Source organism: Girardinichthys multiradiatus, chromosome 10 (assembly GCF_021462225.1).
Source record: "Girardinichthys multiradiatus isolate DD_20200921_A chromosome 10, DD_fGirMul_XY1, whole genome shotgun sequence".
Taxonomy (NCBI): domain Eukaryota; kingdom Metazoa; phylum Chordata; class Actinopteri; order Cyprinodontiformes; family Goodeidae; genus Girardinichthys; species Girardinichthys multiradiatus.
Window position 1 is genome coordinate 2,312,321 of NC_061803.1, and position 16,039 is coordinate 2,328,359.

General features: G+C 43.1%; 1 protein-coding gene across 4 annotated transcripts; it reads right to left on the minus strand.

Annotated features, from left to right (window-relative positions):
- Positions 1-396: 396 nt before the first annotated feature.
- Positions 397-15,990, minus strand: rnf40 (ring finger protein 40). 4 transcript variants are annotated; one of them, XM_047376795.1, is made up of 20 exons: positions 15,891-15,990; positions 15,398-15,546; positions 15,144-15,311; positions 13,301-13,604; positions 12,560-12,757; positions 12,253-12,371; positions 11,966-12,112; positions 10,060-10,134; positions 9,835-9,954; positions 9,576-9,755; positions 9,329-9,464; positions 7,688-7,809; positions 7,319-7,590; positions 7,115-7,232; positions 6,292-6,441; positions 2,464-2,673; positions 1,926-2,051; positions 1,595-1,735; positions 1,380-1,481; positions 397-790 (listed from the first exon to the last, which is right to left on the minus strand). In XM_047376795.1, the coding sequence occupies exons 2-20, from the start codon at positions 15,533-15,535 to the stop codon at positions 614-616; spliced, it is 3,003 nt and encodes a 1,000-aa protein (XP_047232751.1). In that variant the 5' UTR covers positions 15,536-15,546; positions 15,891-15,990; the 3' UTR covers positions 397-613. The 4 variants fall into 4 exon arrangements, with proteins under 4 accessions (XP_047232751.1, XP_047232750.1, XP_047232747.1 ...); XM_047376794.1 differs by having other exon boundaries at positions 2,464-2,676; positions 12,253-12,368; positions 15,891-15,989; XM_047376791.1 differs by having other exon boundaries at positions 2,464-2,676; positions 15,891-15,989.
- Between the last annotated feature and the right edge of the window lie 49 nt (positions 15,991-16,039).

Below are 16,039 nucleotides of genomic sequence, written 5' to 3' on the forward strand. Positions count from 1 at the left end.
GCGAACACACACAGAGCTTGCCCAAGGTGATCCAAACACTCCTTTATGTGCTGACTGGGCGCCAAGCTAGCTGATGTCTCCCTGGCATTGTTAATGCTATAGCCGAGCGAAGACGCAGGACAACCCTGGCTGTTGTGCTTCATATATTGGAAACACATTTAGCTTTTAGCATGCAGTCCTCCACTCCGAGGGATGGTTTCCTTTAATTTAGACGTTTAGGTTTCAGCTTTAGTGATGAAAAAGCAGCAGGACAAAGAAACACACACACCAGCACAGTTCATAGGTTCTCCAACACATTACAGAGCTTCAAAATGTTTCATTTCTTTTTGTTAAAAGAGAAAATCTGTAACAACTAGTTCAGCTTCAGATAAGAACAACTCAGAGCAGCTCAACATGTAAGAACATCACTTTGCTCACAAGTGTGTGTTTATTAAACTACTCCACAACACTCCCAGTCAGATAAATCACTATGTTTGGTCACCAAATGGCAAAAAAGTGGTAAACAAGTCTTTCCAAAGAGATTAAAATGTCCATCTCTGAGTAAATCTCCAGGTCTCCTGCTCCAGCTCCTTCTCTCCTTTGGTTCTGTCTGTTTTCTTCTGATGCTCCGTTCTCAGGTGATGTAGATGCGGTGGAAGTCGTTGGCCCCGAAGGCACAGTTGCACTTGGGGCACTTCCTCTGTCGGGTGTCGTAGCGCATCTTCAGACACTCGTAGCAGAAGACATGGAAACACTTGGTGAGGACGGTCTCCTTGTCCCGGGTGTTGCAGCAGGGGCAGCGCAGCTTGGCCTGAGGATGGATTCAATCATTTTTACAGGTTTAAAGCAGAGAATCAGATTTCTGTGGGATTTCAGGCTCACTTTGACACTCAGATAATAAACCAATACTTTGAGCCAAGGAGGCAAATATAAGACTGCAAAAATTATTTACACCCCTTTTACCATTTCATTAAAACCACAAACGTACAAATCTGAAAAGTGTGGCGAGTGCTTGTAGCCCAATCAGATGCCTCCAGACAGCTCCTAATTAGTAACCATCTGTCTGTTATGTATTCTGAATATACATGGAGCTGGTCGGTTTCTGGTCTCAGATGTTTGTTGGAGACCAAGGAACACAGCAGACACAAGGAGAAAGATGTGGAGAAGTAGGGTTAGGTTCTACAAGAATATCCAAAGCTTTCTCCCAGATCTCCCAGGGTTCTGCTCAAGCCGTAGCTGCAGCAGACGTCGGTTCTATAAGGCACTGATTCAGATTTATATTGGTATAACATGGTGAAACCTTTTCTTCCAGTTAAACACCAGTTTGTGTTCTACTCTCACATAAAACCAGACACTACATCCAACAGTGAATCAATTTGGACCCAGTAATTTCTCCTCACCTTGTACTGGTTGATCTCCTCCTGTAGGATCTCGTCTGCATCAGAATACACCTCCACCTTCTTCTGCTTCTCCAGCTTCCTCCTCAGCCGGGACAGATCCTCCTAGAGAAGCAGGAGGACAGTTTTTAGAGCTGTTGGTTCATATTTTCACTGGGGAAATGAAAAGTGACCAATCATGACCACGAGAGCCACTCGTTAAGATCTGGTGTGAATACCTGAGCTCGTTTAAGGTTGCTGCTCTCCCTCTCCCGAGCGGTGCGGTTCTCAGCCACAGAGACCTGGATCTCTTTCAGCTTGGCCTGCGTGTGCTCCAGCTGGACCTTCAGGTCCTCTGCCAACTGTGCAGCTTCCACCGCCTGCACGGGGAAGGAAGCAGGAAGGCTCAATAAAACAAAACCTGATGATGAAATTCCTGACTGGGAATGTTGTGGCACATTGATGAATGGACATGATGGGTCCGATCCTGTTTACTGCTGACTTTATATTTTCCACACTGTAAGCAATCCAGTCATTTCATGTTGTAGGTTTTGTTCAGATTGTTCTCACCTTCCTCTTGTTGAGTTCTAGTGCTTGTGTTCTGACAGCCAGCTCCTTTTCCAGAGCAGCCAGAGTGGTCTGCAGGACTCCCTCTTTCTCTTCAAGCTTCTGCACAGCCAGCAGCTGGGCATCCACCTTCAAGAGGCAGCAACAGTAACCACAAGCTGATTAATCCCCAGTGATAAATGTATTAGATTCTTTGCATAGTCAGTGAGGAGGTTAAAAGGTTTCCTAGATTTTGATTGGATTTCCAGAAGGCATGGATGTTTATGGGTGTCATTTACCCTGAGCCCACAGGGGTGGAGCCCCAGTTACTCTGTGACCTCTTCAGGGCTACATTATCGACATGAAGCTGTGATGGTTGAAGACAACAGGGAGTGTTTCTAGGGATGTTTGTAAGATGGAAGCAGCAATGAATGGAGAAAATGTAGCGCTAGCAGGGAAACACACATTGGTCCTGCTCACAGGCCTGTAGCTAGTCGTTAGCTGCTTGTTTAGAGCAGCTTTAATCGGAGAAGACTCTGAGGAAGGCCAGTGGACACCTCACCTTGGTTTTGAACGTGAGAACTTGGTCAGCGAGCTCCTCCTTCTCTTCCTTCAGCAGCTTGTAGATCTGGTTGGACTTGATCCGTTCACTCATCAGCTTGAAGTTGGCGTCGTCTTTCTCCCGTAACTGCTGCAGCAGCCTGCTGTTCTGCTCCTGCATGTCTTCAAAGGCCTGTCCCGTTACGTCCATCTCGCTCAGCAGGGCCTCCTCCTCCTCAAATGAAATACAGAAGATGCTGATGATTGAAGGCGATGACAGAACATCCAGTGGTAAAGCCAATTCCCTCCTCCATTTATTCCCTCTAGCAAGGCATCATTTATTAACATTTTAATAGAAAAATGATTTTTCATTAAAGAAACAAGCATTTTTTTTTTTTTTTTTTGCATAATGACGTTTTTGAAACATATACATCTTATTTCTTGAAAACGTTCTGAGAACACGTTGTCCTCAAACCCAACATATGGGCATGTTTTAGATTTAATGATGGAAGCGTTCTGTGAGTTCGGACCTCGACCCGGTCAGGTCTGGCGCCAACGTGTGTTCTGGGTGAAACGCGTGTGAAACATGAGCCTCAACATCCCAGCAGCCTTCAGACATTTCCTTTAATTCTCTGAAGAAATGAATCTTTTTGGGGTTTGGCCTCTAAGACTTCTAACCCAGGGCAGAAAGAAAGGACACCCCTACATAATGGGGTTTTATGTATGTTGTCTATATCTAGGATTTTAGGGGTGTACTTAGTTCTGCACAGTTTGGCTTCATGTTTGAAAAGATAATGACACGATGGAATCTCTGGTGTGGTTTTGAACACCTGAGGTTAAATTTGTTGAACTAACAGAGGGTGTACTTTCTTTTTTGCTGTGATGATATTTCAATGGTTAATTCCTGGTACAATTAAGATAGAGTAAAAACTTTATTCATAAAGCACCTTAAAACAACAAAATCCAACTAAGAATGTGTTGGAGCTTCACCAGGCGTGGACTGAGCCTGGAGTCAGCGCATTAAGAACCACAGACAGATCCAACACCTGGGCCACAAGTGTCTCAGCTGGGCTGAGGAGAACAAGAACCGGACTGTTTCTCAGTGGTCCAAAGGCCGTGTTTCAGATGAAAGTAAGTCCGTCATTTCATATGGAGATCAAGGTCCAGAGTCTGGAGGAAGAGTGGAGAGGACCAGAATCCATGTTGCTTCAAGTCCAGAGTGAAGTTTCTACGTTCATTGATGATTTGGGTTATCATGTCATCTGCTGGTTCTGGTCCACTGGGTTTCCTGAAGTCTACAGTCAAAGCAGCCATCTACCAGGACATGTTGGAGCACTTCATGCTTCCTTCTGCTGTCAAGCTTCAAGGAGATGCTGATTTCATTTTCTAGCAGGACTTGGTACCGGCCCACACTCCCAAAGGTACCAAAAGCTGGGCCAATGACCATGGTGGTATCGTACTTGATGGCCAGCAAGCTGGCCGGATCAGAACCCCATGGAGAATCTATGGAGTACTGTCATGAGGAAGATGAGAGACATCAGAACCAAGAATGCAGATGACCTGAAGGCTGCTACCAAAGCAACCCGGGCTTCCTGAACACCTCAGCAGAACCACAGGCTGATCTCCTCCATGCCAGGGTGCATGGAGGAGATCAGGTGGACCTTCTCCCTCTACCTGCCAGCAGGTTTCAGCTGCAGACTCATTCTGCAACAAAATTCAGTTCTTCAGATGGAAGAAGCTGAAGCTTCTGACCCGACCTGCTAGTTATGATTCTTCAGTAGCTCAGAATAAAGATTCAGAACATTAAGGCAACTTTAGAGGAAAACTTCAATCTGTTTCTGAAGATCTGCTTTGCTTTAGTCTCTTATTCATTAAAAACCACAAATGTTTCAACACTTTGAGTTCAAGCAGAACCAACAAAAACCCATAAAAACAAATCAGAACCAACAAAACCAGTCCGATGAACTCATGAACCGCTTCCTTGTTCCTTGCTGTCAGTGCGACCATTTCTGACGCTGCAGCAGCCGTGTTCGAAAGGTAAACAGCTGAACATGGCGTCATCGGTCCGGACCGGGTTCTCCCTTCACTTAATTATGTTCTGGAACATCTCCCAAGCATGAAGAGCTACAAGCAAATCACATCTCAACATCTGCTGTGACTTTAGCTAATAGTGTAAATGCAGATAGGCGTAGAAGCAGAAAGTGATACTGAGATGAACTAATAATCCTCTGAGGTCAGCAGCTGGTTAATAACAGCGTAATAAGGACAGAGTTCTGCTTCACTTAATAAGGGTGTCTCTGGTATGGGCAACATAAATTACACAACTTCAACATTTGATCTGGGACACATAATAGTTTGATACGTTCCTGCTTATCTAGAACTAAGAAATGTAAGGGAATGAGGTCACTGACAGAGTTACCTGAGGCTGGCTCCTACATGCAACTAATAAAGAAAGAAAACACTTTTGTTTCTGAACTCACTGCTTTCTTGTCTTTTCATTCAATTCAATTCAAAAATACTTTATTAAACCCATCATAAACCTCTGATGCTCTTCTGTAGCTACCTGAGGCTGGGGATGCTAACTCATGACAAACGTTACTGCAGCTGGTCCCTAACCGAGCCCATGTCCCGCCTCAGGGTCCAAATGGTCAGAATCATCCTGCTACCTGTTGTTGGTGCGGTACCTTTGACTTTTAGTTGCTGCTCAGTGAGCTATGTAGTCATATTTTTTCATGGCCAGAAAAAAAATGAATAAAAGCAGATTTTTATGCATACAGCTTGAAAAAATAGAAACACACGTTAGGCAAGTTTTCAGCTGCAACTGACGGGCTTTTTCCTTTTTGTAATGACACCAGTAGTGAAAGAGACACGCTACTGGTGGGTCTGGGTCTCCTTTCCCCAGCTGGCCTGGAAGAGGCACACTGAGAGCAGCTGAACCACTACTGGATACATTTTATGACACACAAATCAAAGCTTGAAATGAATGAAGCGGGAAGTTTCTTGCATCAAAAAGAACCGAACCAAAGTCTTTTACGGGCTGAAATTTCATGAAGACACATCAGAGGGTAAACATGGTAGTGTTAGCCTAGTGCCTGCATGGAAACCTCTCTAGCTGGAGCAGGCTGGAGCTGCATGGCTGAACCAGATGATAAAAGTTCTACATGTTTCAGGTGAGTCCTGCAGAAACGGCAGCTGTGAAAAACAGGAGAGCTGCAGCTTTAGGAACGTCAGTGATGAATCAGTTTAGTGTTACACCATCACCATCTTATACTGGAGAATTGATTTCAATGAAGGACCAAACTGGGATCCTGCATCTGCAAATCCCATCCTTCCACGACTGATCAGTATCAAGAAAAACAAATCTTTGGTTATTATTGTTTTTCTACACAAGATCAGAAATCAGAAGCAAAACCAAAAGCAACAATTATTCAAAAATGTCTTGAGAACAAGGAGAGCTAAATTTATCCAAACGTGTGTTTTCACCACTATCAAATAATTGAAAACCAAACCACTGGGTTTAGAGGAACACGCTCAGCTGATCAGATCTAAACGTCAGGTTTCGGTTCCTCCTTAGATTGCAGAGATTAGAAGAACTTATTTTTCAGGCAAATGAGACGCTCTCTGCACTGATTTCACTTGTAAAACAGCTGGCTATTAATATTCATCTAGGGTGCCGTCCCAGGAGCTTAAACATGATGTTTAAGCTCCTGCTTTAGAAAACTAGAAGCAAAAATCTTTATTCAACAAGTTCAACAAAGCATTGTTAGCCTCATTAGCATGTCCATATGCCACAATGAACAGCTGTCCTCAGACTTTAATGAGCAAAGGCATCCAATACAGAAAAACAAACCTGCTTGGTGGCTGCAAGTTTCTTCTGCAGATGCTCGATGGTCTCCTCTGCCACACGGATCTTCCTCAGGGCGTCCTCGTCAGCCAGCTTCTTGCTCTCTTTCCTCTCCCTCTCTTCCAGCTCTCGCACTCGCATCCTCAGGTCCTCCACCTGGACAGGACAGGAGAGAGGGTGGCCATTTACCACACACGTAAATATTGAGGTATACATCATTCAAAAGGTGAAATTAAACCACTCTTCAAGCGTCGTCAATGTGGTTTCCTTCATTTCTAGCCCCTTAAAACTGTGATAAACTGCATTTATTCATTCCTAACCACACATTTAGGCTTCAGACATTAATTTCACTTCTATTTCATAGAAATTTTGGTTGAACTTTGCTACAAAACTGTTTCCTGTTGAGGAAATAAACTTGCCTGCCATAAACCTGGTAGTACTTCTATACGGTCCGTTCACTGAACTGAAAAATATCTTATTTTCTAGTTTCCAGCAGGCCGGTCACCAGTCTGAGCCGATCAGGCTGAAAATCGCCAGATTCTGGACTACAGGCAATTTTTCTGTCAACTTTTAAAATAAAGGTTTAATATTTCCATCACGTCCTATAGAGACGTACTAAAATCAAAACTCCAACCTTCATTTCAAACATTAAAAAATACTCTTAAAAAGAAAAACACAAGCTGACTTCAACCATGTTTCTGCTGCAGAGCAGATTATTTTTCAGCATAACACCGATATGCGAGCTGCTGCACAACGGATTTAAATTCAAGACTTTTCAGAGATGTTAGGCACCCGAAACAAACCTGGACAGAGAAGAACTAAAACAAACCTCTGCTTTCGATTTGCGCTCGGCTGCCATAAGCTGCACTTTGTCTCTTTGCTCCTTCGGAGCCGATTTATACATGTCCAACAGGAGCTTCATCTCCTTCTGGGACTCCTGGGCCTTCCTGATAAAAACAAACATGGAGAAATTAAAGATAAAGACAAACCTCTGTTTTCTTCATACTTTTATAACATGTTGTGATGAATGTACTTGAGTTCAACTCGGAGCATCTTCAGGGTATCCGAGTCCTTCCTCTTCAGCTCATCGCTGCGCTGCCTCTCCCTCTCGCGCTCCCTCTCTCGTTCCCGTTCTGCCTCTCTCTCTCTTTCCCTGTCCCTTTCCCGAGCCCGCTGTCTCTCCAGTTCCTTCCTCCTCTCCTCCTCTTCCTCCTGGTCTTCGTCCTCCTCCTTCTTAACATCCACGCTGTCGCTTGTCGTCTCTTCTAGAATCAAAACCCCTGCGTCGCCACTCTGACAGCGTAACTGTCAATAAAAGCAGACAGAAGAGCGGAGAATTAAGGCTGCCTGACAGAGTTTGCATAAAACAACCTTTTCAGTCAGTAAATCACCTCCAATCTACCTTATTGATCTCCAACTGTGTTTCCCGCAGCTTCCTCTTGTAGCGCTGCACGTCGCCTTTCAGCTGCAGGTTGTGGTTTTGAAGGCTGCTGATCAGGTGCCGCATCTCCCTGTTGATTGGTCCTGAGTGAGAAAAGGTTCAAGGCGAAGCTCGGTCAACGTGTGATCTCGTTGTGAGTCGATCCTCACTGTGCAACCGATGGTGGGAAAGATACGTTTCATGGCAACAAGCGCAGAAGTGACACCATGATGCAAATGAAAACATATGCAGTGATTGCTGCAGCGACACATGAAGAGGTGTGAATCTTTATCTGCAACCTGAACTGATTAAAGTTCGCTGTCCACAGTTTGGTTGTAAGCAGCACATAAACTCACCATTTCTGGTTATTTCATTATATTCGTTATTCTGTGTTGGCTGCAGCAACATTAAATTATTCTGTTTGAAATAAGGATCTGAGACATTTTCACACTTCTGTACTTCCTGTAATTTACATTAAGAGATAAAAAAACAGCCTCGTTCCTTCACAGGTTCTGGTTCTGGACCAGGTATTCCACACAGATTCTGAATATTAATTTAGTCTCTTGTCACCTTGTTCAGGTTCACTGTAGATGGAAGGTGGTTATATCTGCTTGATAGTAAAAGTAATCATTTTCATTTCTGGAAACATCTCATTTGCTCCATACTTCACCGTGTGTTTTTACAGGTTTTAGGACCCTGATGAAAGTTCTCCTCGAGGTTAAAACCTTCAGAGGGAAAGACCTTGCCACAAACAACAACCACAATAGAAAATATAGAAAGAAACTAATATTCAGCATAAATAAGTTAACTCTTGTTCCTTTATAACGGACTTAAACTCATCCTGGCAAACAAAATAAATTCTATGATTTATAGTGAGAAACAGAGAATGTTAATAATAAAAATGATAAAGCCTTTACATGAGATTTTCTGCATAAACCGACATCCATAAATCGCTGGTTGAGACGTGTCATTATTAATCCATCAAGTCTCGCGGGTCTTTAGTTTTAGAAAATTAATCTTCTCGGTTATTATTAATGTTTTAACATTTCTTTTATTTTGCTCTTTCAGTTTATAATAAAACAGATAATAGCTTAGGGAGATGACTTTTAATTTGAAACTGTATCCTGATAATACACATTGTGATCATTTTTTATTCATATTGCGCAGCTCCAAATTACACCACCTCAAGGTGGCCCGTTCGGACCGTTTCAGAACCGTTTGTACATTCCTCCAGGAAGCAGGGGCTGATTATTTTAAAGCCTTGTTGTCCTAAATCAGACCATATCAGGTGTGATATTTACAGGTATCACGAGATGTGGTCATGGTAATAAAACATGAAGCACAATGATGGAACCATCCAACCTGTAAATATCGGCCAGAAGATCACAGTTATTAAGGAAAAGGTAAAAGTGTTGCAGAATCCACCGATTCCTCACCTGGACGGAGAACCATGGTTTCCTTCTACAACAGAAACCTCATTGAAGTCTCAGAATATGATTTAAATGACTAAGTGTTCAGTAATGATGTCTAAACATGTTAGACTAAGAAGCTTGTTGTGAACGTAAAGTTTCTTTCTTCATTTGACTTCCAGTATGATGAGATGTTCTGTTTGGTTTTAGATACCTGCTTGTTCATTGGCTGCCAGGTTCTGCTCAAACTCGATGCGAAGCATCTCGTATTCTTTGCGCACCTGGGCCAAGGTGTCCTCCAGCTGGATGACCTCAGTTCGCAGCTTCTTCTGCAGGGACAGCTCGTCGCTCTGAAACAGAACAGCACCATCACCTCATTCTACAAACCTGTTTGCACCTTGAAATAAAGATTAAAATAAGGGTGAGATCATTTGTACACATGCACGTCCTCCCAGACTCACCTCCATGTGCTCAATCTGTCTGAGGTGAGCGTTCTTTGTGGTGAGCAGGAGAGCCCGCGCTTCATCCAGCTGGGTCTTAACTCCAAGAGATTCATTGTAGAGCAGCGAGAACTGAGACTGTAGACATTTATATTCTGAGGTTTCTTTCACAACTTCTTCTGGAATATTGCGCAGGTCCATCTGAAAAATTAAAAGGTTAAATGATGAGATGTGGCTCCTCACTAACAGGAGAACACATAGATAAAAACAGACTCTTCACCTTGAGCTTCTCAGTCTCCCTCACAGCCTCCTGGAGCTCCAGCTGCAGTTTTTCCAGCTCTGCCATCCGACTATTAGCCAACTCCTGGTTGTGCTCCAGCTCTGCATTCAGACTCTCAAACTAACAAACAAAAACAATACTTCACCGAGAAGCAAGACCTCTAACACCATACACCGACATCATCACTGCTGCATACCACCACTCCCTGGAGAACCTGCTACTCACCTTCTGAATGTTCAGTGTTATCTGTCCTCCAGCTAAGCCACCTGAGCTGCCGGTGCTGCTGTATCCAGATTTAAGCTGCAGGATGTAAAAACAACGAACAACGTGGGTCAAAAACATAAGGATTAAGATCTGACACCATCTCACCTCCATGGTGGCGTGGCCTGATGTGTCTCCTTTTAATTAGGACGTGATCAGGACTATCTGAACATGAAAACAAAGCTTTATGCTTCAAACAGAGCAAGATTTTACCACTGATCACAACACCAACCGCTACGTGCAACCTCTCTGAGGATGAGGTGCGTCTGCTTGCACAGAAAAACCAGCAGACGTACCAGACTGCCTTCATGTTAAACAGCATCTGGAGAAATGCCACTAAATTAGCTCACATGCTAGCAGACTGCACCACCTGATTCATTTATATTTTTTATTTCCTAATTCCATGAAATGAAGCAGGCAGCTGCAGAACACCTGAGAAACAGAAGGTCAAAAGGTCAACGCAGGGATAAAATACAGTTTCATTGTTTAATTGAAATGAGAAGGCACTAAACTGAATGGTGTGAGAGGCTATCCACAAATCACAGCCCAAAAGTATTCATACCCCTAGCAGATTTAGGTTTGAAGTAAACTTTATGTGACCAACATGTTCCTTCTGACTGGAAGTGATGTTGATATTTTGGAGCGGCCCGGTCGTAGTCCTGGCGGGGACCTGATAGAGAACCCCAAAGATTAGGGTGATGACAAGGAGATCCTCCAACATCAAAGACTTGGAGCTCATCACCAACGATGAATCATCAAAAACTCCAGAGAAGACCAGCAGAAAGCTTCTCAGCTTATTATTATTATTACTACAATAAACATCTGTACCACAACATGTGACTACAGGACAGCAAACTAAATAAAAACTAAATACAGGTGGCGTAGGAGGAGGCCTTAGGCATCGACGCAGACTGTTGCTGGATCAAATCCCGACCTGATGATACTTTCTGCCCCCCCAACCCTTTCCATGTCATTTTCTGTCTGACTACTGTCTAAAAAAATACTTTGAAAAATAATGCACGCCGCTAGAGCCTAACAATAGCTTAAAAAATAAATAATCTAAACCACCAAACATTAAAGAACTCATAATTTACTATAATCTTCATGTTTTCTTTGTTTTTTTGTTCATCGCAAACCAGAGACAACTTCCAAATAGACACCAACTGTTGCGCCATTAAGACGTTATTTACATGTGTCAGAATATTTGCAAGCGCATCTCTAACCCTTTATTTTCAAGTTCTCCCCTGGAAATCTCTCTGTTTTTAGAGGCTCCAGCTGCTTTTGCTTCCTTCTGCTCCACAGGAACAGATGAGATGCCTGAAGGCCAAGAATCAGAGGGAGGACTGGGGGTCGGCCTTTATCACGCGATCATTTATGTAACGGTTATAAAAATGAATAACAAACATTTCAAACATTACAATATATTCATGAACCTGTGGCTTCCTGAAATTAACAAATACGGAGCTACGCTCAGAAATGAACTAAATAAAAGCTCCTCTTTGATCATCCTGCAGGGGGAAAAAAAAAAACGACTTTTTTAAAAACAATCCCTTACTTTTCTGACTAAAACTGTAATAAAGATTGTCAATAAAAGATATGAGTTTAGAAAAGCCAGCGTTATTGGCCTACGGCTAACATAAAGTACATCCTGCGTACTTCTATATAAACATTGAGGTCCAACGTCTGTCAGTAATGTCACTTCATGTCAGAAAGGCAGCTGACTCGCCATGCTCCGATACTCAGAACCGTATCTCCGTCCTCTCATGTAGAATGGAAAAACAAATGATGGGCCCACGCCTTTTGGCCAAAGGAGAAACACGTATGCTTTCCTAACAGTAACAGAAATAAGTTTCAATCGATGTAAACAAACCTGCTCCATGGCCTCAGCCAGGTGTTTGTTGAGCTTTTGTTCCCTGTTGCGAAGCTTCTCGATGTCCCACTGAAGATCCTCCACTGTTGTCTCCATCTCAGAGACTTTAGTTTCTGCACTCGTCACTTTGTCCACCCACTCATTGTACTGCAATGTGAGGCATGAGGAAATTACACATTTATTACTATATTAGTGCAATTATCATTGTTCCCGATACTCATATTGGTCTAGGTACACATACTGCACACTTCCAATGATATTTACTACCAGAGACGAGGAAACTGTACCTCCATTGACATCTTGTGGTGTCGCCCCTGCAGGAGGGTGGCCAGATCTCGAAGTCGGATGTTCTCATCCAGCAGGCTGGGGTTCAGACCGGCCTCTGATTGGCTACCATCCTCACCTGCTATCCATGAAGATTAATGTGTTGGACAAATGACTCTTAGGATACATGTTGAAACCCATGCTATCATAGTTAAGATGATCTTGATTTAGAAAAAGAAATGTGGCATGGATAATTATTGAATATTAATCGTGCTGAAGAGTTACGCCCCAGAAGCTGAGTCTATATGAACATGTCACCTCGATGGTTACCTGCAGCTTGGATGGCCTTGCACATGTCATCAATGCGAGCGTGTAGCCGGTCAAACACACGGACCAAGTGGGCAATGGCTTCCTTGCTGAACAACATGCGGTCCTGGAGGTGCAAGGACAGCTCCTCCTCACCGCTCTGCTCCAACGTGGCCAAGAATCCCTTCGCATTCGCACTTAGAGGAGGAGGCGGTGATACATCTGCACACAATTCAGAATTTATTATTGCATGCAAAGCAAATCAGTATAGAGGGTAATATGTTTAAAGCCAAACTGTCATTTTTTGCCCCTCATACAGGAAAAAAATAGAACTTTAAAATTGACAAATCTGTCTTCTCTTGTAAGCGAGAGAAAATAGTTTCAGCTGACTGCCTGCCAGTCCGCAGCAACATGTGGATCTGCTTTTTAAAACCTGATTGTATCTTGATACATGAAGGAAGTCAGCCATATGAATATTATCCTTTAAATAATGTTGGTACAGAGCGGCCGACCACAGCAGGCTGTGAATCAGTGCAGCTGAGTTTTCTTTACGTTTGTTGTGTGTGACGAAACCGGACATGTTAGGTTCTACATTGGCCTTAAAGTTGAGTATGTGTGTCTCTGTGCACTGTTTATAGGGTCTGTCAAATCTCACTGCCTTGGCTGACGGGATAAACTCCAGCTCCCACAACCCAGATTAACACAGAGAGAGTAAAACATTGAAGGGATTTCAACAGTAAACTGTAGTCCCACAAAGCTGCTAACCTGCTTTTGAAACTGATGGTGGCTCAGTTGGTGTCATTAATTCATCTGCTCCAGCAGGAGGAGGGAGCTGCTGCTCCTCCTGGTGATCTTCCTGACTCTCCTCCAGCTGATCTGTCTGCCCGCCTTCACTCCGGGCCTCTGGGAGAGGCGGCGGAGGCACCGCAGAGGTTGGTGAAGTAAGACCGACTCCACTGTCCTCCATCAGTGGGGTTTCTGAGGGTGGTGCTGAGGGTGGGGCAGGAGCAGATGCTGGTGGTGTTTCTGGTTCAATACATTTACGCAGAACATTCACGCTCTCTTCCAACTGCAAACCAGAGACAGAAAGATTGAACAACTTTCTCTTTTCAGACAGACTGGGTTTCTTTATTATTTTTTAGAATCAACTAAGGCTGCACAATATTAGAAAAACATGCAGTTAAGATGCTGAACATACAATCTTTCATATACAAAGCAGATCTTCCATCCAATTCCTTTTCATTTCCAACATCACAATGTTTCCTCAGTGAGCTTTAGCATCTGCACTCAACCCATACTTTCCTATTTTATTACCATATTGTATCATGAAGCTTTACTATCAACCCTCCAGTAATTTGTCAGCTTTTAGAAACAACAAATACTGTGATAGAATTACAGCAGAGTTGAATCAATCAGGGTGAACAGACAAGGTACAAACTCTCAGACACATTAATAAAATCTAGATTAGTAATGATGGTTTAATGGAAAGAAGTGAACTTTGAGTTTGTTTTAGGATGATCAACCTTAGAGCAGAAAAAATTCCTCAAATTACTTGATTACATAAAACTCTCAGGGTGAAATATTTGACTCAAGGCTACATTTAATTAAAATGACTGCATATTAATCAGCAGTCACCATGTTTCATTGGGGACAGTTAAGATGATCGCACAACACGCTTTTGTTTACATTAAGTTCAATGTGGCGACGTGGCGAGAGAAAACTCAGAGCAACGTCAGCAACTCCTCCATAGACAGATTTCTTTATTTATTCTGGAATCATCATTACATAATCAGTCTATTACAGCAGCATGCAGCGTCTCTAATAAAGCATAAACTGGAGCACAGCTGCAATAATTTCTACTAGAGATTAAACAGTCTGAGATCATCAGGACATACAGATTGACAATCCCAGAGAGGAAGTTAACTTCGATTTTAATGATGTGTATTCGAGGTTTTCCTGGTACAACAAACCTGAATCAAATAGAGGGTTCATTGTGAGGCCTCTGAAAAACCGAGGACATGTTGAGAGTCTGATTCAGCTGTTTTAGAGCAGAAACACATCTAAAATATGCAGGACACCAGAACTTAACAGCTGGAGTTTATTCTAGAAGCAACACAAATTGATGGACTTCTACGTTTCCATCATCTCTGTGAGGAGCTGTCTTCAGAGCAATTTGATTTCAGATGAATAGTTTGTCAAGAACATAGAGTTTAGCATAACCAACAGGCATGCTGTCACACTCAGCCAGAACTGAGTGTTAGGTCATTTTCTCTCCAGATACCTGCTGGAGACTCCAGCACCTATTGATAATAAACAGAAGTCTTTACGTTGGTGCTACGGACATCCTGACCAGTCAACTCTGGACAAAGGTATTTAATATCAGCCATAAATTAATGAACTGGCTGGGGATGAAAGCGTTGACAGTTCTGATGGAGGGCACGGAGAGCAAACATGTTATTTTAGATTTAAGCAGAAGGTTTCAAATAATAAAGGAACACCTGTTGAAGCTCATGTAGGTCAGATTACCTGATTAATCGACTTAGAACTTGTGAGAGCACTTTCATTTCTAAACGTTTAGTAGCAGCGTGCCTAAAGGACTGATTCATACCTGCGACCAGTACCTATTTACAATCAGGAGGGTGGTGTCATCAGTGGCCTGTCTCTTCTCCAGCTTCTCAATTTTCTCTCGTAACTCGTCTTCCATCGCCTGCCTCTGCTCCAAGCGCTCGCAGAGCTTCTTGTTCTTGAACTGCAGCACCTTCATGTCCATTTCCTCCTGCACAACAATGAGGGAAGATAAAACAAATGGTAGAAATGCATAAAGCAAATGACCTGAGAAGGAGCAGACATCATGTGATCTACCGTGGAGGAAACTCCAGCTATGCGTATTGGTTCAATTAGTGTCGTGGTGGTCTTCTCCTCTTTCTTGCTCTTTTTCTCAGGTGGGCCAGGAGGACTGTCCCCTCCCGAGGGCCGCTTCCCTCCCCCTGCACCCGACATCTTTCCTTCACCTACAAGAACATCACACAAAACAATTCAAATTCACTGTTAATGCTAATTCATTCAGAGCATTTTAAAAGATCTAAAATGTTCATGAAAACACAGACTAACTCGTTGTTTTGTTGTTTAAAATGACCAATTTCAGTTTGACGTTTCCGCTACATTTCTCCTCCAGCTTGCTAATGCTAGCTCCGGGTTAGCCACACAGCTGTCTTTGTGTGGCGCAAACCCCGCTTCTACGTCTCCGTTTTCAGTCAGTGACTATGAATACAGACCCTGGATGCTGTGTGGGGATAATCTGCATCAACAGAAATAAAGACAAGTACAGCCAATGGTAACTATAGACATTACACACCTTCGCCAGCAGTGACTGGAAGTATAATTCAGGGGACGCAACAGGAAGTGACGACAGCACGTCTTCTTCGACTACCTTTTAAATCGCGATTTAGTGCCACAACGAGACACACTGCCAACTAGTGTTCATCCTTATCTTCCACTGTAGTT